The sequence below is a fragment of the Podarcis tiliguerta genome, assembly GCF_965153285.1.
Source record: "Podarcis tiliguerta genome assembly, chromosome: 10".
Lineage (NCBI taxonomy): Eukaryota > Metazoa > Chordata > Lepidosauria > Squamata > Lacertidae > Podarcis > Podarcis tiliguerta.
In genome coordinates, this window is record NC_139543.1 from 42844972 (window position 1) to 42869946 (window position 24975).

General features: G+C 40.2%; 2 protein-coding genes and 2 long non-coding RNA genes across 5 annotated transcripts in view; 2 read left to right on the forward strand and 2 right to left on the reverse strand.

Moving 5' to 3' along the window:
* Positions 1-16774, forward strand: part of UBN2 (ubinuclein 2) — a 42714-nt gene extending 25940 nt beyond the window's left edge. Inside the window, exons 13-17 of one of the 2 annotated variants that reach the window (XM_083400278.1) lie at positions 583-625; positions 2515-4056; positions 6341-6587; positions 7376-7465; positions 8187-16774. In XM_083400278.1, the coding sequence (XP_083256404.1) occupies positions 583-625; positions 2515-4056; positions 6341-6587; positions 7376-7465; positions 8187-8236 (1972 nt within the window). In that variant the 3' untranslated portion in view covers positions 8237-16774. The remainder of the gene's footprint in view (positions 1-582; positions 626-2514; positions 4057-6340; positions 6588-7375; positions 7466-8186) is intronic. The other variant, XR_014502305.1, reaches the window with a different exon arrangement.
* Positions 12153-24944, reverse strand: LOC310658440. The gene is made up of 3 exons (XR_014502313.1): positions 24796-24944; positions 22013-22204; positions 12153-12304 (listed from the first exon to the last, which is right to left on the reverse strand). It is a non-coding gene; the product is annotated as an uncharacterized lncRNA (long non-coding RNA).
* LOC310658461 lies at positions 14974-19945 on the reverse strand. Its single transcript, XR_014502340.1, has 2 exons — positions 19415-19945; positions 14974-17084 (listed from the first exon to the last, which is right to left on the reverse strand). It is a non-coding gene; the product is annotated as an uncharacterized lncRNA (long non-coding RNA).
* Positions 20098-24975, forward strand: part of LOC310658417 (putative RNA-binding protein Luc7-like 2) — a 29020-nt gene continuing 24142 nt past the window's right edge. Inside the window, exons 1-2 of the mRNA XM_083400321.1 lie at positions 20098-20272; positions 22027-22174. Of these exons, the coding sequence (XP_083256447.1) occupies positions 20141-20272; positions 22027-22174 (280 nt within the window). The 5' untranslated portion in view covers positions 20098-20140. The remainder of the gene's footprint in view (positions 20273-22026; positions 22175-24975) is intronic.

The following is a 24975-nucleotide window of genomic DNA, read 5'->3' on the forward strand; positions in this document are numbered from 1 at the left end:
ACCTGTGGCTATATGTACCTGACTAGTCTGAGGCCCTCTCAATATGACTGATTTGGCTCAGGCCTCAGATCCAGGACAGAGTGCTAGTAATTACAAATATGCACATTTACAAATGTTCACCATTTTCATTATGAAAACTCAGTACTCCAGTAGGGGGTCAGCTTGTATTCAAAATACAGTTGTTAAATGAACTGTCTCAAGAGGAGGACCAAAATTTAGACTTGGCATAGTTGTGCTTCATGTGGATATGAGACTATTTTCTGTTTCTTTCTCTAATGGTGTCCACACAACATGAACCTCAAAGTTCAGTAAGTTGGTGAGTTTAAAGATCAACAAATGGATTTTGTGGAGCCACCTTCTCAGAAGCAAATTATAGTCAAAATCCTGGGTGCATGCATATTTGCAAAATCTCCCCTAGGTTTCAATTAAGTTGTGTTTCCACTTTTTTCTCTTTGAACGTGTCTGCCCATACCTAGCCAGCCTTGTGTTTATGGCCAACAGATTTAAGGCCTTTCATAGGGCTCTGACACTTCTAATTAAAAATCATAGATTGCCCTCTAACTATAAATTTGTGCTCACTAGGGCAAAGAAGAAGGTGATTCTGGCACCTAAACCCAAAGCAAAGGTAAGTAATAAGTCAAACTGAAGAAATAGATAGTAATAAAAATTCAGCAAGATGTAAAGTTTCACAGATCTGAAACTTTAGCACTTAATCCACCCATCTGGCTTTTTATTTCTCACCTTTGTATTGCATGCTTTCATCAAGGATCTCAAGGCAATATACATGGCGTGCTACCTTTACACCAATCTTCTGAGATACATTAAAAAAATTAAAAATTGTCCAGTAGTACCTTAGAGACCAACTAAGTTTGTTCTAGGTATAAGCTTTCGTGCGCATGCACACTTCTTCAGATACCATGTGTACATGCACACGAAAGCTTATACCCAGAACAAACTTAGTTGGTCTCTAAGGTGCTACTGGACATTTTTTTATTTATTTCAACTGTTTCAGACCAGCACGGCTCCCTACCTGAATCTTCTGAGATTCGTTAGACTGAAAGATAGCCCAGGGCTACCCAGATCCCCTTTTTGTCAGCAAATGAAAAAATTGCTGAGCAGTGCGGTCTTCATGAAAAGCTTGCTGCAGAGTTGATTGCTCCACGGGCAATAATTTTAAGGTATATAATTCCTTCCAGAGCTTGTAGAATTTGTGTGATATCTGGAAGATTCAATGTACTTCCACTTGAAAATGTGCATCTGAGGCTCCTCTTGATATTTTTACTGATGCAAAACTGGATAATATTACATAGTGTTTTCGTTGCAGCCCAGAAGCTGAGTCAAAATTAGGGGAGGAAATATATTTAAGCAATATTACTTTTTGGTGACACACTATAGTTCATGCATCTTAATGGTAATTGATTCAGTTAATAATATTGGTTTTCTTCTGCAATAAAAAAGAGATTGCATCATGTTGTATTATGAGCATTCTAGAAATTAGTGTCATGAAGTCTTTTATTAACTATTAATTGGTATGACCTTTAAAAGGGATTTGTTGTCTAGCACTCAAAGTCATGTGATGGGAGACAGATCTATACAGTATTTTTAAGGTGGGCCTATCCCAGTGATACCAAAGATAAAGTGTTTAGCACACACGGGATACTAAGCTATGTCCCCATAACTGTTTTCCCCCTGCAACTCCTTCCACAGACACTATCCTGAAAGTCAGACTTCCTTTTGATGTCCATTCCTGGTCGGTGGAAAAGAGATATCAGAAAATTGATTGTGGAAATAAGAATAGTGGGAACCTTTAGTCATCCCTCAAGCCCTATATATATTTAAAATGACAGCCCCATGTTCACTTAGGATATGGAGCAGACCCATATTGAGTCTCATGTTGTACCGACTGAGCTGTCCCCATATGTCTACTATTATCACATTTTTTCTTGAGTCTCAATTTTATACCCTGCCATACTTTGTAATGGAAACTCAAGGTAGAGAACAATATAAAAACAGTTAAATTACAATGGAAAATGGACCACAATATATACTAGTAAAATTTAAAATAAAGCCATTTAATCCAACCTGATCAAGTCAAAAACGGAATTAATTATATTTTTAAAATAACACAATTTATGGTTCATGCATGCTTTCTTGTGGACTGAGTTCCAAAAGTGAGAAACATCACAGCATGTCCTAAACAAATTTATTTCTTGGACAGAAGGTATTTAGAACAGAGCACCTGTAGCAGGGCTTAGTGGCCTCATATGGGAGTAATCTCTCTTTTTAACAGATTCAGTAGTAGCTTTAGGTTTTCTTTTAAATAACTACACCCTGCAGGGCTTAAAAAAATAAAACTGATAAGCAAGTATACTTGTTTTTGCAATCTGGCATCAAATAAACTACAGTAATGGAACCATGCATGATTACAAACAGGCAAGACACAAGCATTCTTTGAAATTTCTTCCTTCTTACTTGCAGAATGATATTTTAATTTTCATTATTTCTTCACACTAGGATTCTAGTCCAAAGAAGGAACAAAGAGTCTGTACCCCTTTTACTTCAGCTTGTGTTCCTGCTTCAAGTACCAGCACACCTGTCACTGCCCTGGCCAGTTCTAGCTGTAATCCTACTCCGGAGACCATCTGCCTAGATGATTCACTGGATGAAGATCTCTCCTTCAATCCACCATCATTGGAATCCATTTCTGATGTTCTGGCTGTTATTAACAATGGAGCCAAGAGTTCTCCTGTTGTGCCCTCTGTAGAGACACCAACTTCAAGACCTCGGCCTGGGCTGAGAGAAGAGAAGTTAGCAAGTATAATGAGCAAGTTACCTCTGTCATCTTCAAAAAAGGTAGAGACTGTTCAAACACCACATTCTTCAAGTCTTATAGCTGGGCACACAGGACCAGGACCAAAGAAATCCCAGGATTTACTTCAGACTGGTATCTCTTCAGGCCTTATTGCTGGGTCTTCAATTCAGAATCCCAAGGTTTCCTTGGAGCCCTTGCCAGCCAAGCTTCTGCAACAAGGATTACAGAGGTCAAGCCAGATTCAAGCTGCTTCCTCTTCACAGGCCCACATTTCTTCCTCCTGTAAGATCCAAGCCACAGCTTCCTCTGCTTCTCAGAGACCAAAGGATACGTCTGTCCTTGTATCCTCTTCAGAAGCCCACGGTTGTGGCTCTTCAGCATTACAAATAACAAAGGTTCACCAGCAGTCAGCTGCCCAACAAAAATATGTGTCTCCTCTACAAGCAACTATTAGTAAATCTCACACCAATCCTGTGGTGAAACTAAGTAGCAACCCTAAACTCTCTTGTTCGTCCCCAATTACCAAGACATCAGATAAACCAGTAACATACCGCCTTCCTTTGACTAGCACCACGTCTGGGAGTAGTTCCCAGATGGCTCACCCACTTGTGTCTCGGACAGCATCCAGCACCTCTACCTCTAGTAACTATTTAGCCAAGACCATGGTATCACAAGTTTCTGCCCAGGGTTTCAAGCCTCCTTTCTCCATGGTTCCTTCCCCCAAACCTGCTGCCTCTCCTAAGCCCACAGCACCCAAGCCTTCTGTAACACCCAAACCTATTGTGTCACCTAAACTATCCTCATCAAGGTCCACTTCAACACCCAAGCCTGTATCATCTTCCAGTTCTTCCAGTTCAAGTGCACTAGTATCCCAGAGTAGTCACTCTAGCAGCAACAATTCCCTTCACAAACAGCCCAGTGGAGCAAATGTCAGCAGGCAGTCTCCTACAATTAATTTGCTGTCCTCTAACCGCACCTCAGGCCTTCAACCAGCAAAGAACCCTCAGGCTCCTTCAAAATTGTCCAACTCTTCTGCCTCTGGAACTGTTGGCAAAAGCAATTTAAGTGGAGTTGGAATGAATGTACCTGTCAACAGAGGCAGCAATCTTAATTCAAGTGGAGCTAATAGGACTAGTATCTCTGGGGCAGCAGGAAGTGGAACACAGGGTGCTACTAAACAATTGTCAACTCCACACAGACCATCTTCTGCCTCAGGGTCTACAGTTATACCAGCCAGTGTGCAGGTATGTGTTGAATGTGAAAGCTCATTATAGGCATAACATGTGTATTCTATTTTGGGCTATTTATCCTTCCTTATAAATGTAATTACACTAATAGTGCAATTCTCTACATGTCTATTAAGAAGTAAGCCTCATTGAGTTCAGTGGAACTAACTCTTTAACTTAGCATGTGTAGGATTACATCCTAAATGTAAATAGACACCTTCACACTGATGAGAGGGTATGAAGCTCTAAAGTTCAAAAGAGACAATTTGCGCCCTAAGGGTGGAACTGCACATTGTGTGACACTGAAAACAGCAGCCTATGTTGGCTTTTACTCAGTACAGTGCTCACCCCATTTTGCGGTGTGATTATTTTGTGCATTTCTCTGCCCTGCCAGTGGCAGCAAGTGATGTGAGATAGAGGTATATATGTGATTTGCATCCCACATATCCCTTATGTGATTCACAGTATAGAATAAGTGAGAATTTATTATATTTGAAGTAGGTGGGGAAAACCCTAGTCACTCTTGGCATAAACGACACATTTGTTTAGCACAATACACAGTGGGAGCAAACTTCAGCATATTTACAGTAGCATGTTGAGATTTGATTCAAGACTAATTCACATTACATGGAAAAAGCAGTTTCATGTGAGAAACTCTTTTTCATTTTTCACTCCCCTCTCTGTTTTCTTATTTTAATCAACATCTTCTATCTTTTTGTTATAAAAGTGTTATTTTAAATTTCTATATTACTTTAGACTTGAACATAACCCAGGTAAGCAAGCCAAAGCAATTCTGGTGCTACAGTGTTTTTCTGTGATGTTTGTTGCAAGTTCTATCTTCTAATATTCATTCTAGTCTATAATTTCCTATATGGAATAGGCCTCACCATCTCATGAGTTAAACACACACGAGTTAGTCCATATTGTCAGTCTGAACAATTTTAATCAATGGTGCTTGTCTGATGTTTTATTACTCTTCTGTTGTATCCTGCCATAATTTAAGCAGCAATCATTTTTATTTCCTTAAATGTAGCATTACTTAAAGTAAAGCATTGCTTATAAAAGCAACTGTTCCCAAAATTAATATTTATTTGGTCCGTTCTTCTATATAACTGCTTCAGACTCCATGTCTGCTACCACTTTCTTAATGAGGGGCCTTGGGCAGAAAAAGCAGCTAATACTATGCTTGTCAGCCTCCCTTTCATCCAACGGTAGGACCTACAGCCAATGTAGCTATACTGTAAGCCTTCTTACCTGCGGTCCTTCATCTAAAAGCCTAACTCGGCTTTCACCGTAATATTTTCTGCTTCTACATTTCCTTCTTTGTGTATCAAATCTTCCAAGAGCTTTCTGAACTTCATACATTCATACCATTTTATGTAGTCCTTTTCAGCATTTACTGTGTTAGTTTCTAGAGCATCCGTTTATTGACACACAGCTGGCTTGCACATAATGCTAAGCCAAAAAAAGTCACAAATGTGTGAGGGTTCCTGAGGAGATTGCAGCCGCTGGCTATTACCAGCAGCATACTGCAGCACTATCTTCCACTGACCCATAGTTTATTGTGCGAAGCTGGTAGCTCAACAGTTGCAGAGCCTGGCATAGCCTGGCAGATTGGGCCAACTCATCCAAACCCCATCCAGTATTCTCTTGCCATAATTTTAGCACACACTCAAAGATTGCTGCATTTGATTCTTGTCTGTTCTTCCTATATTTCTATGTTCAGGATGAAGTGAACATGTTAGAATGGTAATACATATAATAAATTATGATAACTGCAAAAATCCTTCCCTTCTTGTACTAGGGTTTCTTGGTTATATAGCTGCTTTGTTCCCTAAACTGGTACTGCAATCCTGAGTACACTTACTGGGATAAGCCCCCTTGAACTCCTTGGGACTTACTTCCAAGTAAGCATACATTAAATTGTGCTATGAAATAATTTATGTCTTCAGTAACACTGTTACAAAATCTTGAATTTTAAATGTAAGTGCAACGGATGCAATGCTGTGGGAAAGAGAAGCTGAGGGAATGGTTGAAGCATTATAAAACTTTCCCATTTAAAACTATTAATTGTTGAAACAGTAACTTACACTAATGGCAAGACAAAAAGGGAACACAGCACTCACTGCTACCTGAATATTTTATAAAGTTGTACCAGAAGCCACATAGGCAATGTGTAGAAAAGCATGACCCTTGTTTAGGTAGTAAAACTTCAGATATTTATATAATTAACCTTATTTTCTTGGGTGTGTCCCAGAAAAGCTGTAAAACAGATTTAAAAGTAACACTTGTCTCTATACAGTCAACAACAGGTGCATCATTACTGGCAAATGCTTCACCTTTGACGCTCATGACATCACCCCTGTCTGTAACCAATCAGAATGTGACATCTGCTCCATTGGCTCCTTTTGGGATGCTGGGTAGCCTTGTTCCTGTGACTGTGCCCTTTCAGTTCCCATTGGAACTACTTGGCTTTGGAACAGACACAGCTGGAGTAACAACCAACTCGGGATCTACCTCAGCGGCTTTCCACCACAGCCTAGCGCAGAGTAAGTAAGGCTAGATATTTTTCCCATCCAATTTCTTTAAGCCTCCTTTCACATAAGCACTGTAATTGCAAGGAAAATGCAGGGATCTCTAGAAATACTTCACAGTTTGTAGGTGAGGGTTTTATTTTTTGGTTGCTGTTAATGGCAATTTTTAAACTCTCAATATTATGTGTGTAAATGTGTATGTTTTTCCACATTATGTGCATACTGATTTTTTACTTCCTTTCTGGATGAAGTGCCCTGTGATAATTGGAATTTGAGAAATTTTTGTTTATAAAGTGGGACAAAACCCTAACATTCCGCATCCCAGAAAATCGATTAAAATGAGCACCATAGCTTACAATCGAAAATAAGCTTTGCCTTTGATATCGTAAGTGCATCTTTTGTAAACAGTTTTCCCCCCTTCCTATTTACCAAATGTAGATTTCAGTATTTGTTTGATATTAGACTTGGAATGTTTAATATTAGTTTCTTGGGAAGTCTTAAGTTGACACATTTATTTAGCTATATTTCTTGTTCCACTACCACAGGATAGCATATATTAAAAACAAAAGTTGTATCAAACAGGATATTTCCTTAATTAGGTTGCATACTTGGCATTTTAAAGAATGTATCTGTTACATTTACTGAAAGAACATATGCATATTGAACTGGTAACCATTACTGAAGATGTTTTGGACAAAAATAAGTAAAGCTGCTTTGTGCATTTATGCAAAGTAGATTGTTTGCATCAATTAGCTCTTAATTTTTGTGGTTGTATTTGTTTTTTATTATCCACGCTACTTCAGATTTACTGAAGAGTTTACCGCCTGGAGCTCAGCATGCAACAGCGCTGTCTCACACACCTCTGCCTGCTCACTTGCAGCAAGCTTATACAGGTAAGGACAAAAACTTGTCTTTTTAAAAGAAAAAGAAAGTGAAATAACACTTTTTAAAAGTGAAAGAACAATTTTCTCATCATGGCTTAAGTCTTTCGTAATTCTACAATGGTGAAAACTGCTGTAGAATCTGTTTTTCCAACATTTCCATGATGGCAGCTGCCAGAAGTACTCCAGAAAACCCTAGGACCTAACAATGGCTTCTGAGAATGCTTGAGGGCCTGTTTATCTCTACATCTCAAGGAGAATTCTCAACTTGGGATGAATATTGGGTTTTCACCTACTTTCATTATCTGTCACTGCATATATAAAATAACAAGTGAACTGAGCTCTTTCATAAGGCATTTTTCTCAAATAAATATTTCTCAGAAAGAATTGGAGTGGAATTTCAACGAAACAGACCAATTAACCTATCTCCCACATTCTTGCTTCTGGAGTCAGGTGCTGGGATACTGGCATATCTGGCATGGCTAGGCCTCTTAGTATTTGCCTACTTGCTAAGTTTTTCTTTGCCAGTTTTGAACCCAGCTGTACTATTGGAATGTACCACATAGTGTGGCAATGAATTCCACAAAGGTGTTGCATGAAAATTGTTTTTGTTGTAAAGGCTGCCAAGTGGGAATGCAGGTTTTCATCATATAACATACATTTCGTGAGAGTAATTTACATAATAAGACCATTTACCTTATATGAATCCCCCCCTTTCATCTTCAAATTCCAGATGGAGGCCAAAGTAAAGGGGACACTAAGTTACAGAGGAAAACCCAGTGATGTCCTGATGAGCAAGGGAGTTAAAGTGGTTCTGCTTTGCTGATGGAGACTGACCAGTTGGGAAAGTGCTTACGCGGACACAGAGCTGCTGTTTCTGTCAATGTTTACATATTCTGATTCCAAGCACTGTGGTGAGGAGGAGGAGGAGGAGGAGAAGAAGAAAAAGAAAAGAATACTTGATCAAAGAGAGAAGGAAAAGGAGGAAAGTGTTCATGTAAAAATGGTTCATAGTTTGATATCTCCTAGTGAATTCCCAAAGCCTTTTATCCTTTCTGAATAGCTCAGAAAGGTTTGGCCAAATAGGTTCAGTTGTCAAACCTACAGCAGCACAAACCTTCTTTCAGGCTGATATCTGATAGAGGATCTGTGAAAGGAAGCTAAAATAGACATCTCTATCCATCATGCAAGTGAGGCCATACATCTGTCGTCCCCAGGGAAGCTTACAGTATATGCCAGTTAGGAACATTCTGTACAGCTTTGGATAATGTGGCATATAAAGCAGAAATTGTGATTATGTAGAAAAAGCAAGGAAGAAAGTATTTTCTCCACACCAAGCTAAGGCCATTTTGTCACTATCTCTTTGAAGAGCCTAAAGATTACAGACGGGGAGGATTGTTCACCATAGGTAATGTCATTGACCAGGGTAGAGTTTTTCCCCTCTCAAGATGGGAGGAAGGGAAAAGTCGGAGGGTGTTCTGTAACCATTCTTCAATTTAACTTCATATACTCAAATATAAAATGAGAACTCACTTGGCTTCATCAGACCAGATCTTGCTTTCAGTATCTTCTGAAGAAAGTCTTTTCCTGCCCTTAATCTTGCTGTAGTACTTCAGAGTTGCCTTATTTTTCATAAACATAATCCAGAAATCTCCAGTTTTGATCCTTTGTGAAGAAAGTCTTGTCTCTGGTTCTTCTCCCTCTTGTAATAGCTCTAAAAAGTCTCACACTGTATTGATTTCCAGCTCACAATAACTACATGTAGCTTGCTTTTGTACAGAGTCTTGCTTTTCTCAGTACTGTTCAAAGCCTTCTCCAAAGAGTAGTTGAGGTGCCTTCAGCCTTGGCTTAAAATATGTACCTCCAGCATTCCTAATACCTGCATAGCTAGGAGGTATAAAACCTGACCCCCTTGTTGCACAGGGACACAACTTCTTTGCTGACATTCAGTTTTTGATAGCAATATGTTAGATGTTGGGGAGGCAAATCTTGTATTGCACTTCGTAATTATTACAGAAGGAATATTTGGATCAAAATATAATTTTGTTAAGAAAAATCAAGAAGGCATGAGACATTGTGCTCTTCTGTAAAAAGTATCTATTTTCTCTCACTTAAATCTTATTAAAACATTTTGACCAGTTCTAGCCTGAAAAAACGAAAAAATCTAAGTAATCTGAAAATGAAGGCCATTCTCCAATAAAGGTATATGTGCATGCAGGAGAACATGTATAGCTGGGGGGTTCTTTGAAACTTCAACTGCAAATTGGTTAAGCTACAGTTTAAGCAGACAAGCAGCTTGTCTGTTGAACAGTATGAATGGCTGCATTAAAACTTCAGAGAAATCTTTGGCTCTTCATAGTGTTCTACCCACATACCTGTATAGCTTTATTGTATAGTGGCCTAGATCACACTTGCTGCTGCCTTCTACCAGACACATTTTTTGTTTCCAGGTATGTTCCTTCATCTTAGAAAGCCAGGTATGTTATATTTACTAATTTAGATTTCACACTAATTCTATATGTAAAAAAATATACATATATTTAAATAATATATAATATAAACACAGTAACTGAATGTTGGGTTGAGCCCACTAATAAAGAACTTTGCACAACATCATGGAATAAAAAACTCAGTTAAATATTGAATTTTACCAAATGCAAGGTAAACAAAAGACTTTTCTAAAATATTTCTTGTAGTTTGGTAGAAGAGACTACAAACTTGCCATACTTAGTTCAGAATATATTTGGCTGGTTCATTCCCCCAAACCTTAGAGTCCCAAAACTATTAACTGGTATATTTTCTTCTCTTACTCATTTTGCTGACCCTTGAGATAAAGGTAAAAACTTCCTTGTTCACCACAGCATATATTCCATGCATAAACATACAAAATCTTACATTCTCTGCAAGCTTGTTACTATAGTGTTGGCTTTCCCTTGTAGCAATTTAAAGCCTGCATTGCAAATTAAGTATGTTTTTGAATCCTTTTTTAATGTATCTTGAAAGTGTGACTACGTTGAAAAAATAAAAATAATAAATGCAGTTATTGCTTGAGTGAGGTAGAAATGTATTTTCAATGAAATACCATCAAATGTGAGGTTACATTGGCTTAACTAGAAGGAATTTAGTGAGAATTTGGCATGTGATGAGTCTGCCTTTGCAGATCTTATTATGAACACTAAATCTTAGGCAGGCAATATTCCTCGGTTCATTCTAATATGCAGTAGGAGAAAGTATGGAAGTCAAATGTTTTTCTGGCAGACTTAGTTTTTTGCTTCCAGGTGTTTATCACTGATAGAAATATTGCACCAGACAATTCATTTATGTCACTTTTTCCCTTTTAAGCTCTTCTGTATTTATAAAGCAAAATTATAGTCCATGGTTAAGCTACTGAAAAATAAAATTTCCCCCTTTAGAACAAAATAGCACAAATTGCCTGCCCCTTCAGTATAGCTCATGCGTATTCTAATAATATATTAAATCAGTGAATGAGTTGATAGGTCAGACTACACAGTCATTCATCCCGCCGCAAAAAAGTCAAACAGGAATAAGCTGGGCATACAATGTGAACTCTCAGATGATCAAGTTTCAAAAACAGCCAGCTGTAAGTATCTGAAAACATTGTGACACCAGTAAAATAATGATAGATGCCAACTCTGCACTGTGTGCACAGTAAAGGGGGCAAAAGATATTGGAATGAATCAACACAGTGAGGTGCAGCATTTTTTTAAAAAATAAAAAGATATAGGCACATGAGCTGAATAGTTGGATCTAATGAATTGGCTAGAAGAGGATAAATAGCATTCTAATGCGGTTTAATTTGATGAACTTCCTGCATAGTAAGATTCCATTTAGTTGTGTGGTGTTTTTAAAGGCCTTCGGGAATTCAAGTTGCTCTTGTCCTAACCCCCTCAGTATTCACAAGCAATAAGTCAAAGCTGTTATTCTGGGCAGCTGAGCTGAACCAGGAACTAAAATGGCAAGCTCACTCTGAGCCTCAAATACAAGCAATAATTTTCAAGTACAGGTTTGGAAATTGAATATTATTTAAATTATGCCTCCTGCTATGTGTGCTTAACCTTATGGGAACACACTAGCAATTTCTAGGTTATCTGGAATTTATCCTAAATCTAGATAAATGATACAGGCATTGAACTACAAAATGCAAAAACGTCAGTTGTCTTAACAATATATTGTTCTCCTCCAACCCTAAGATAAAAGTTGATGGTTTAAATTGCTCCTTTTTGTTCAGACTTTTATATCTGCTTGTCTCCCGGAAGATGGTTGGGAATGTTGTCAAAGTCCCAGGTGTGGGTGCTGTGGGTTTGACATCTGTTTTATTAAATAAGAAGTGACTTTTAATTTATCCAGTAGTATAGGCTGGAAGTGGGGTAGACAAGCAAGATGACACTTCTTTCCATTTTTAGCAGTCTAATCCAACCTCTGCATAGCCTCTCCACTTGGTACAAAAGTAAAGATTCTGCAATTCCGAAGCTACCATCAGTTATACGGAACCATAATCATCTGACAGATAGTCTCTTAAAGCTCCCAACTGTCTTATGTTTGCTGCTACATTCGTGGAAAGAACTTTTGGCTATATTTATAAGTCAATTTAAATCTAGTTTACAGATTGGTTTTAGAGTTGGTTGCCCACAGGAAGATTAGAATGTCTTGATTTATTGGAGTGCATTGGCAACAGATATAGTGACTGCGCTTATTTTTTTTATTTTGGGACTTTTCAGGATAGTATTGCAGGGAAGAAGTAAAGCCTGCAGTCAGGCTAAGCTTTGGAAGGTTTTCACCCAGGTCTCTTCCAGTGTTGGTCATTGTAGAATTGCTTGCTTTTTCTATTTTCTAAAAACGAAACACAAAGGTAAACAACTGATCAACATTTTATGCAATTTAATTTTATGGCAACGTGTAAAAGTTTTTATATAATTTGGTTCTGTCTCTGAATAGTGTTATCACTCCAACTTACTTGATTCAGGCCTTTGTCCTTTGGTTAAGTGCCTTTTCTTTGTTTTTTGTTCCCAACTTTCCTCAAAATGTATACTCAGAGGTCCTAAAGTGCTAGGAGGTATTTGGAAGAACCTTGAACCTGCCAATATGACTTTATGCTGTTAAAATGACTTTTCCCTTCTGTAATTAGTGTGTGTAATGTTATCACTGCTGTATCATGGCATTCATTATTAGGTGCTTGCTTTCACACATGGCAGTATTCCCGACAGCCCTAATGTTTCATATGTTTTCTGTAGCATTAATGTTTACTTTACAAAGGTGAACATAGACACAGGTGAGAGTATGGTAATTAGGTGTATTTGAGCAACTGTAAGGAAATGAGTGGTTAGTTGGAAATGGGCTGAACTATTCTCACTGGAGTTTCAGGTTGCATATTAAATTTTAGTATAATAGTGCTAGTCTGATAGTGGTATAAATATTGAATAAACTTGAACTGGTATTCCTAAAGTGTGACACAATTCTCAACAAAATATAACATTCTTAGCAAAAAGAAGAAGCGGCACTGAACAAATTTCCACAAGTTACAGAAATTGTATCAAGAATTTGTACTTCTTAAATCAAACTAGCAAAGTTAATTTCAGTTCCGGCAGCACAAAAAGTGCTGGTTAAAAAGGTAGAATCCTTTTAATATTGTTCTACCCCATCTGAGGAACCTGTTCTTTGGATCTCCAGGCAGCTATCTGGTAACTGTTTCCCATGCACATTGAGCTTCCTTGTGTTGCTCATATACATATCTAAAAATCTGTGTCAGAATTAGTCACACAAGAATCTTGCAATTAAGTAGCAAACTTGCTAAATTAAAGAGTAGCAAACTAGTTTCAAGCAAAGACTCACAACAGGATTTCACTTAATGTCAATATTTTTATGACGCCTACTACTGTAAATTAATGAACTGTGAGAATAGTAAAAATGCCACCTAGCAATCAGAATAAGTAAATGTGCATTTTAAAGCTTGTTATATATTTGTAAAAAAGTAATCTGGATTTTCTTTAACAGTGTATTATTTAACAAGGTTTTACTATCTTGAAAACAAATCTAAGTTGCATTCTGTCAAAATAATTTTGAATCAATGGTTGGGCACTCAGTGCTGAATACTGCTATACCTGTTCAGGTGAAGGTGGCTCATTGTGGCTGAGGGAGATATTATCTATGTAGTGAGTTAGTTTCTTCCTAATTCCAATGCAAATATGGGAGAAGATTGTTCTGCCTCTAGTCAAAAAAGGGGTTTGAACAAACTTCCATTTAGCAAGGAATGTTCTAATTGGGAGGGAAGAGAGAGACTGCCATGCCCTTGTATGTTTGAAGCCTGAGCTATGGCCTTAAATTAAGCTTTAAGGAACTTACATCATTTAGAAAAAAATGAGCTTGCTTTAAACATAACTTCATCAAAGAACCCCAAAATGTGTCATTTTCTATGGGTGGAGATATTAGGGAAATGTGGTGGTGTGGAATCAGTGTGACAGTGCAGAAATTGCCCTTACTCTTCTCTGAATCCACTTCTCAGGACCCTTTTGCTCAATTTTGCCTTTTTACGGCTCCCACCAATTTTTGGGTGGTTGAAGTTTTAAAAGAGCTTTGAGATTAAGCTAAGGAACCATTCGACTCACTCGCTCCAGGAACTGCAAGCTCCAGGTTTAGACCATTTTCACTTCTTTTCCCTAATTGAATTATCCTTTCGTTTGGCACAGCAGAAAACCAGGGTTCTCTAGTTTTATCTTACAATAAATGTTGCATTGTGGAGCAGTTCTTGTGCAGGATAAGAGTGTCTTTGTTCCATATAACAAATAATTTTCTGAAGCCTTCTCCCATTCCTGTTGTAGACTGTTAAATAGTGTATACAACATTCAATTATTTTTCACCTTATTAAGGACTGAGGGTTTTTCACTTGCTGTGCTGACATTTAGCAGCAAAGATAACAACTGGGTATGCTCTTGCCTGACATAAAACATAAATTGGCAGAAACAAGCAAATTCAGAGGAAGCTAAATGGTAGGCATGGCACTCAATGTTTATTTAGAAGCAACTGGTTTTCAGCACAGGGGGGCAGGGATGGTCTTTGTTCTCATCCTTTCCCTTCTCTCTACAAGGCCTTAGTTTGATTCAGTAGGCAGTAAAATAAACTATGCATATAACTAGACTTATCATTCAGTAGCACATATACATTTCCCATGCTGGTGTGACGTTTACCCAAAGAAACAAGATATAGCTTTTTGAATGTGTATACTACAGAAATATTTTTGTAACATGGAAATTAAATTCTAGATAAAAAGCAAAAAGACTTTCACCAGTTCAAAGCTAGTGTCATGAAGAAACTTCATGGCTTTAAGAGCGATATTAAAATCTGATGATGTAATGCCTTGATTGACATTATCAAATATGCAGACATGAAACACGTAACTATGGGAGAAATATCCTTCATTACCATCAGCAAACAGAACTTGATAAATCTGCAAGTGAATGAATACCTCACCTGTACACAGAGAAATGTCAGTTGGACATTTTAACTAACTCTTCCTTTAGATAGATCCTCCTCTAAATGTAAGTCAAGTTAGAATCCTGATACTTTTCTGCCTCCTCTTGCACATTTCAGTGTTGGACCTTGTGTGGTTTAAATAATTGTCTGACTAAACTCCCTGATGTTGCAACTGGTGCACTTTTGTCATTCATTCTCAGTGTTGGAGGTAGATTCTAAGCTTTAGAGTATTTGGACTGCTAGCAAGCAAGCAAAAACTCAATTATACTTACGTTACTTTAAAATAAGCTTAACTTGACCTCAAACCTGCTGAGCAGCGTTGAATTTTTAGCGTTATAAACTAGCTCTCCCCCTTTCCCCCTCTTAGCACATTCAGACCTGAACATTACATTTCATCCGTTGGTATTTTCTAGGTCACAATATGTTTATTATAAGTGAGTGCCTGTGTCATTATAAATTCAGAGCATTGAGCAGAAATTATTCTGGAACAAAAGAATAAAATGCATTTCCCAATAAAGGGAATCAATCAACAGTAGAGCTTTGAAGTTTAAAGGCTAGCAGTTCTAACCTTTCTGCTGAATCGTGTGTGTGTGTTTTCCTCACCTATTAACATTCAGTTGGGGGAGAAGTAAGCTTTTAATACCTAGCTCAGTCGGCTATACATTTTAATAGAAGAGGTTATACAAAGTGAGGAAACTTCTACATGGTTAGCTCACTACTTGACAAAATTGACACATGAGTAGTTTTTTAAAATTACTATTTTGTATACCCCTCCTTAATGTAACAAGCTTCCTTATCAAGTAGTGGTGCTGTAATAAACCATACTTGGCAAACACATCTGAAGCAGTAACTGTGTTCTAGGTTCCACATGTAGGCTTACCTTACTAGTTAGAACTGGAGTTTTTCTGTAACTGAAGGGGAAACCTTTGGCTTCATGTGGGGAGAATACACTCCTAAAACATCTTCCATGTGATAATGTACTCCATGCAACAAATATAAATGGCTTCTCTTAGAGAAGGGGGCTTGAGTAGCCAAACACAGCTACTTGATAACTGGTGCCAACTGCTTTTGGTTTTGCTTTTTAGGGAGATGTGTTCTACTGACGTGGCGTAAATGATTTTATCTTTTCCTCCTCTCTCAAACCGAATCTGAACACAATATTTGAATTAACTTTTTTGTAATAATCTCAGGACCTGAAAGATTGTAGCATAGTGTGTCTTAAATGATGTACTGTACCAGCCATGAATTTTGTAAATACCCCTATCGCCCTCCTTTTTGTATTTTTGTTCTTTTTTTAAGTATGTAAGGCTCCTCAGCAGAACTGGTGCTTGCTTACTATCCATCTAAAACTGGAGTAGGAAAAAGGGAAAGCTGCTGTCACAATTGCCTGCCCCAGTTCTAAGTGTACGTTAAGGTTTGCTCAATTTTTAAAATGCTATTTATCTGGGAAACAAATACTTTTACTCCTAGCACACTATATCATGGTATGGACCTGAACAATAACATATTGAATAACATATTTGTTCCAGAACCAAATTGCTTGATGTCAGAAGCAAGCAATTTTCTTCATGGCATGCCTGCCTCTGAAGTCCAGGAATTCCCAGTTTTCACACTTCCAAACAGGGTGCAGATTTTTATTTTTTTGCAACAGACTTCCTCTAAGAATGCATCTGTAGTTAGCTAGCAGATATCTGATCTGAAGTGGGAGCCTTGTTCAATTGAGTGTAGGTGTTCCTGTTCTTAACTATGACAGGGCCTTCATGAGTGTTTTTTTCCCCTTTTGTATGTGTCATGTGTCTATGCTGTATTAAATAAAGAGGAATGTACATATAAGCCCATCCGTCTTCTGCTATTTATTTATGTATTTGAAGCCATTAAAACATGCTATCAAATAATGCATTTTTTAAACCCAACAAAACTAACAGTATAGGGAAGACAATACTGATTCAAAGTACAATGAAAATACAAAATATCAAAGCAAAACCTAATATACCTGATCCCCAAATGATCACAAAAAAGATATTTACAGAAGCAAGAAGAGGGTTGTGTGTTGTGAAGACTACATGTGAAGAAAAATCCTCAGTCTAGGTCCAGTTGTCAAAAATGCGCTCTCGTGACAGTGGCATGTGAAGCAGCACCTTGGCTAAGAATGCAAGACAGCAGGTAGATTGAACTAGAAGCTAGCCTGGACCCAGGCAGGTTAGGGGTCTAAAGCACTGAACCCTAGGGCTTGCCGATCGGAAGGTCGGCGGTTTGAATCCCCGTGACAGGGTGAGCTCCTGTTGTTCGGTCCCAGCTCCTGTCAACCTAGCAGTTCGAAAGCACATCAAAGTGCAAGTAGATAAATGGGGACCGCTCCGGCGGGAAGGTAAACAGTGTTTCTGTGTGCTGCTCTGGTTTTGCCAGAAGCGGCTTAGTCATGCTGGCCACATGACCCAGAAAAACTGTCTGCAGACAAATGTCGGCTCCCTCGGCCAGTAAAGCGAGATGGGAGCCACAACTTCAGAGTTGTTCATGACACGACTTAACTGTCAGGGGTCCTTTACCTTTACCTTTTTACCAATACATTGAATTGGTCCTGCAAATGGATTGGGAGCTAATGAGGATGACAGTAAACCAGCATTAACTGCCAGTGCCTCTGGCAGATTTCTTTTGTATTAATTTTAATTTTGTTCCCATTGAGGCTTTTGAATACTGCACAGGCACCTTCACAATAGCACCTTGCAGTAGTCTAATCCAGATGTTACTAAGGCATACATGACTGTTCAGGTCAGACCTCACCACGGAGGATTCCAACCTAAGATGGGAAAAGACTGCTTGTAATCCATTGTCATGTTACTGCATTATAATGTCATGTTACTGTTACTCTTTTTCCTAATACAATGGCACCTCAGGTTACATACGCTTCAGGTTACAAATGCTTCAGGTTACAGACTCCGCTAACCCAGATATAGTACCTCGGGTTAAGAACTTTGCTTCAGGATGAGAACAGAAATCGTGATCTGGTGGCGCGGCGGCAGCAGGAGGCCCCATTAGCTAAAGTGGTGCTTCAGGTTAAGAACAGTTTCAGGTTAAGAACGGACCTCCAGAATGAATTAAGTACTTAACCAGAGGTACCACTGTACTGTACTTCAATTGTGCAGAAGTAATTGTACACAGAAACACTGTTAGAGCTTTTTCATATACAGTACAACCAGTTCCGATAGAACTGATAAACTGGTGATATTTATTGCCCATTGTAGAGCTGCCATACAGTATTTACTCAGGTGACAGGATTGTTGTGAATTGGAAATAACATGTAAAGCGTCCCTTAATAAACTGTGGAATAGTTTTTAAAAAGCCGCCTTGTAGGCAAATTTGGAAGCTGGAAGAATTATTAGCAGAACTATGCTAATGAAAAAAGGGATGCATGATATTTTTCAAGCATTTTAAAACAGTGGTGCATTTTACAAGGATCGTAGGTGAGCAAATAACTAGGAAAGAAAACCAATGTGTTTCTAAAGCTCTGTTAAGTTTATCTTGGAAGAAAAATGCTGTGGTGGCTTACCTCTGAATAAACATGCAAAGGCTGTTATATGCATATTCCTTGTAAATATGTTTATGTATGAACGAAACAAACAAACGCATAAACCTTAGTGTTTAACACCCTTGCTCTTCCCGGTCTTCATTCTGCGTTCAGCAAGAGGCGAATGGCCTTTATCTTAAACCAAACCACCCACTCCGCTTTCTGCCTTAAAAGCCAGTTAAGGAGACAAGCACCTCCTATTAACGAAGAAGGGTTTTTGAGTGAAGAGAGCAGAGTTACTTCAAACTTCAAAGCACTGCCACAAAAGAAAGCCTGTAGCCTTGCCCTACTTTTTTATTTTTCTCACACCGATTCCTTTATATTTCCAGCACTCTTACCCCGAAAGGCAAGAGAAGGCGAGTGGGGCGGAGTTTCTTCGCAATGCAGAGAGCCCTTAACTTAGCTCTATGGGCGCCTTCGTGTGTCTAGAAATATGCGGGGCAACGTCCGGCATGCAAACGTCACAGTGTTGCCGGATGAGCAACCTGCGACGTATATGGAAGGGGTGGGACCTATCTACGAAAAATGCGATGTTAGGTACAATAACAGGATTGGAAGACTTAAAACTGTGTTAGCCCCAGTGGCCTAATGGATAAGGCATTGGCCTCCTAAGCCAGGGATTGTGGGTTCGAGTCCCATCTGGGGTGAAGTTTTTTCCACGCTTCCTCCCTCTGTTATTCAGTTTACATTTTGATGTTATTTGAAGAATAACGCTTCCTCTCAGCGCGATGGTCGGAGTAAGGCGCGAACGGTATTAACTACAGTTATACTAACGGTAACGTGAGCGACACAGAGTAGTAATATTCTGCTGACTCTCTCATACTACTTATGAGTATCTTTGGCACTGTGCGTAGCTTTCGTGAGGCGTGTTCATTTCACAGAGCCTTTCCACAGTAAAACTCTTTAACCATTTCACAGCCCTCGTCTTCAGCACACGGAGGCTTAGCACATTTATGGCATAAAATGTGGTGGACCCCAGCCCGCTTCATAAAAGGAGGTTTACGCCACGAATGTGCAGCTAAGCCTTTATGTCGCCTTTGAGCACTTTCTGGGACCCACCAGGGCTGACCACTATTGCGAGTCTATTTGCAGGCAAGGCTGGCGGTGGAAGAGCCTGGCTGTCAAGGCACCTCTGAAAGTTGAGGTAACGCAACTGTGCTGGGAGAACCAGCGGTCTTCAGGCCGTTGTGGAACTGCAATTCCCGCCGTGCCTGGCCGGAGATTTCAGGCATGGGTGTAGCGGGGCGCGGGAGCAGCTTCCCCCCAAATCGAGGAAATACATAGAAACACTTAACTGACGAAATGGATCGCAGAGATCTCGGTTCTGCCCCCCTCCCCCCACAGAATTCCTGGCCACGCCCACGCGTTCGGAAGTTTGAGTCCAACAGCCGTTGTTTCCTCGCGCCTGCCGAGTTCTCTCCCCCACGTCACGCCTCGGCCCCGAACTTAGGCACACGGCTGCCGCGACGCCCACGCAGCTCGCCGAGTTCGGTTGATCTCGGCTCTGTTAGCCGTCCCTGCAGGGCGGGTGAAAGGAGCTGTTCCGCGTTCCCCCGTCGGCTGATCTTATTGGCTGAACCTGGAACGGGCTGCGGCGTTTCATTGGCTGAGAGGAACCGAAGTGTTTGGCCAAGATGGCGGCGCTGGGCTCGCCTCTCCGTACTTTCCGCGGTCTGCTGCGCGAGCTCCGCTATGTGCAAGGCGGCCGCTCCTACCGGGAGACGGAGGCTTACCAATATCTGAAGGAAGCCTTCCGCGCCCACCGGGTACGTTGGTGAGGAGGAGTCGGCACGGCTGTGGGGTCGCTGCGTTAACAGAATGTGTGTCCCGCAATGTCGTTTATAATGTCGACCTTCTAGGTTACGGTAATGCACGCTGCGCGCGGCTGCCGTGGATAACTATAGCGTCTAGCCTCTTCATAAAATTATAAGAGTGCATTTCGCGCCTTAGGGTCTCCGCTGTCCTCTCCCTGCGGTTTTATGGGTCCAGTTCAAGTTGTTAATCCAGTACCTCACCCAAACAGCTTTGGTTTATATACCAACCCTCTTTTTGATGTCTGCTCCCAGCTTTATCAGCTAAGAAAATCATCTTGATATAAAGCAATTTGAGCGAATGAGACCAATAGGGGGTCCAGTGGTAAAGAATGCTGTCTTTGCACATGGTGTAGAGGGAAGTGAGGGGCATATGGGGCTTGTCAACCTGGTAAGGGAGCCCATCTAGGAGAAGGTAAACTCTGATCCTAAAGCTCAGTCACCTTGCAACTATCAACATTCATGAAAAAGGCTTTGGGAGTAAGCCCTGAGGAAAAATCAGTACCAACTGCCTTGTGGGACACCTTCAGGAGAAGAAAAGGCTATGAAGTAAACCCTACATACAGCAATCTGGAGTGGAGTCCCTAAGATGGCTGGATGGTGCCTTGTACGCCTTCTGGCAACTCCTGTAGTCAAGCTGGTGCCAAACATATTGCTCTGCTTTCATTTCGACTACATCAGCGAGGCCGAGAGGCAGGTCTTGTCTGGTCAGCCCAGGACTTATGTACACATTGCTCAGGCTTGTGCCCCAGGAAGGTCACTTTGCTGCTACTAACATAGTGGTACCCCCGGAGGCACACTCCAGTGTCTCTAGAGCAGAGGTTTTCAACCTTTTTGAGTCCATGGCTCCCTTGACCAACTACAGGAGTGGCACTCCTATGGGGCTCGGGAGCCCAGTTATGTCACCTCTTGCCTGCAGAGCTGGCAGCCTTTCACGCTTTTTCGAAACCCTCCCTTGTGGAGTGTTCTCTCAGCTTCCTGTCCTCTCCCATCTCCTTGGGAGTCCTCTGGGCAGCCGCTGCTGCTACCCCTGGTCTCTTGAGCTGCTCCCCCTTGCTCCAAAGAGAGGTACCTCCTCAAACTGGGACTTATCTGTTCATTCCCAACAGCAAGGGCTGGAGGACTGGCTGAGCTCCCTCAACTGCTTGCTTACTCCAAGGCCACATCAGCTCCTGACAACCAGCACCCCCTGGCCAGCCCAAGGCACCATTCACCTGTGGAGCTTGTAGCCAGGGCTGCACCAAGCAGCTGAGCAAGCTTTTGGGAGGCAGAGATGGAGAGAAGAAAAGAGAGACAGAGGGCAGTCTTGCCCATGACACCCCTGAACATCATTCAAGGTACCCCAGGATGCCACGGCACACTGGTTGAAAACCACTGCTCTAGAGATAGACAGATGCCAACAATTGTCTATGACTAAGTGTATTAACTGCAATTTCTGAACTTTCTTCAAAAGCAACTCCATATAGATTACTGTTAAATGCAGTGACATCTGGAGGTTACTAGAGATGTGTTAGGCCATCTCTATCTCGGTAGAGTCACAGCTGGCATTCTAGTCTAAACTTATATGCTTGTTTAGCTTGGCCATAATAGTCTGATCAAATTAAAATGTATCTAGATCTAGCAAATTTCACAGCTTGAGGGGATTCTAATAAGAATGCATAGATATATATTTATGAGGTTCTTATGTTCACCTACCTCTCTGTCTGCAGGTAACCAGTGAAAAATTATGCAGGGCCCAGCATGACCTACATTTCCAGGCTGCCACCTATCTCTGTCTTCTGCGTAGTGTCCGAGAACACTTAGCATTGCATAAGGAATATCATGGCAAAGGAGAGCGGTCAACAGAGGAAGCAGCTGGTCTTGTAGGCCTTAAACTGCCACAACAGCCTGGAGGGAAAGGATGGGAGCCGTGAATATAACAAGATTTGTTCTTACTTCCTGATAATTCTATATTGAGTTTTATTTTCGAAGACACGTTTGTTCAAATAAAAATGCTTGTATGAAATATAGGACTCTTAACCAGAAATTTGCAGTGCTCTTAAATGTGTTAAAGTACAGTCAAACAACTCTTCTGATACATATATTTGGTTGCTTATTCCATCTTCCCTTTCAGCCTGCCTGCACTGCCATAACAAAGTGTTAATGATACAGACTGCAAAGTGCGTATGATGTAGATTCAGCTGTTTTCCCAGCCAGGATTTTTTTTGATCCGTTGAGTTAAGAAATACTAATTTGGGGTGCAATCCTTTCCACACTTACCTGAGAGTAAGTCCCAGTGAACACAGAACTTACTTCAAAGTAAAAATGCACTGTAAATGTGCAGACAAAGCTACCTTGGAAATTAATAATTTAAATGTCAACCACCTTGCAACTAGCCAATTCAAAATCAGCAGTTAAAAACTAACATCATTGATATGATAAAGCATCAATTATAAAAACTACAAACTTACTATTGCTTACTTTTGGAAAGTCTGTGTAAGTATGGTAAATTGAATCCGCTAAAAAGATGGTTGTTATTGCCAAGCAGGCCTCCCTAGAGAGGACATTTTATAGATAAGGTGCCATGCCCAACTGGATCCTTTTTCCTGTCACCACTTGCCAATCCTTTGAAGATGGAGGGGCACAGCAAAGGGGTACTGAAAATAGCTGCAAGGTTCAAGCAGTCTTGTGTGATAGAATACTGTTTTTCAGGTATCAGGTTCCCTAGCTGCATCTATCTTTATAGGTAAGCACCAGCACTTTGAATTGTACCTGGAAATGAAACAGCAGCCAGGCTAGCTATTTAAAAACAGGTGATGTTTGAAGCATATAGTTGCTCCACTTAATAATCTGGCAGAAACATTTTGTAGTAATTGAACATGTCTAGGAAGTCTTCAAAGACAGCTACACACAAAGCACTGCTGCAGTCTGAAGATTGCTTAGATGGTTATTCATGAGCTACTGATCTCTGTCCAGGAGACACTATTGGAAGGTACTGCATACCATGAGGATCATTTAAGCATCCAGTATTCTGGATTTAGCAGAACCCCTAGCTACGAAACTAATCATACAAACAACACTGTTCAGTACCATTCTGTAACTGGCCTGCTCCTTCCATGATCAGAAAAGCTATCTTCTAATAGTACATCTGACTTGTCTGGATTGATCTTTGGTTTATTGGCCTTACACATCCATTACAGTTTGCAAACACTGATTCAGCACTCCCATTATTTAACCTTAATGTAACAGAAAAAGAGAACTTATGTGATTGCAACTGGAATCTCCAGCTGAACTGATTTGATTGTACGTGTTAAGAAATGATTTTTAAAAAGACTTTTCCAGCAATGCTGTGTTGTTTGATGTTGCATTTCCTCCCATTTATTACATTATTATGTTTCATTTCACATTTTTGTAAGTTGCTCTCTGAAAGTATCCTAAAATGTAGGTATAAATATATTAAATAAATAAACATAAATGTATAGGAAACTAGATGGACCCTAAACTATAAATACAATAATGTCCCAGGACATTATTGGCTGTCTGGAATTGGCTGTCTAGGTCAGGACTGAAACCACTAAAATAACAGTCCCAACCCATACAACCTATTCAGAAGATACTGTCAATAATTTCAAAAGCTTTCTAGAGATGCTGAACAGGGTAGGCCACAATGCATTTCCCTCTCCTGGTATAGCCCATCCATCTGGTAACCAAATGAGTTTTTGTAATGAAGCTTAATTGAAATACAGTGGTTCTTGAACGTAATCCATTCCAGGAGTTTGTTCGACTCCCAAAACTGTTCGAAAACCAAGGCACTGCTTCCGATTGGCTTTAGGAGCTTCCTGCACATTAGCAAACATTAGCAAACTGGAACACTTCAGGGGTTGCAGCGTTTCAGAGCTGATTTGTTTGGCAACTAAGCCGTTCGGTAACCAAGGTACCATTGTAGATCCAGAAGGGTGGATGGATTTGTATGGCAATCACTCAAAGACCATGCATTGTTTTCATTGGGGGGGGGGGGGTATGTCAAAAGAAGAAGTCTTTAGAGGTCTCACAATTGCCTCTTTCAACACTACTAATAGTCAAGGTGCATAATGTGCAAGGCAGTTGGCTACGCTCTGCCAAGCACCTTGCCCATCCCCAGGCTGCAGCAAAGTCAAATTCACCCATCAAAGTAAGAATGGATGGTTCACTTGAATATATCCATAAACTGAAAATAGGAGCTGATCTATATACTAGATGCACCCATATATTGAACTGCACAACTAGTACCATGTAATATGCAACTGGTGACGAATATAAACTTATTTATTTTTATTCCATCTATCTTTCAAGAAGCTTAGAGTGGCCTACAGTTTCAGACCATAGCCCTGTGAAGGATATCCTCAAAGACAGTAACAAGCGCAGGGTTAGTGGGAATTTAAAACTGGGACTTCTTGGTTTATGTCAGGTGATGTACACCCTCTAGCCACCCTATTCAAAAACGAGGCAGCTATTCTCACCTCTAAACTGTGGCCAGTCATTTGGCTACGAAAAGGACCTTTTGAAGTTTCAAGAGGTGGAGAGGAAGGTGAGCTTCCTCCAAGGCTGTGGCTAAAGGAGTCGTTTTCTCTTTAAGAACATCTGCTAGGCCGCTGACGCTCGTCTGATTCAAAGGACAAAACGTCACAGAAAGAAGCTAC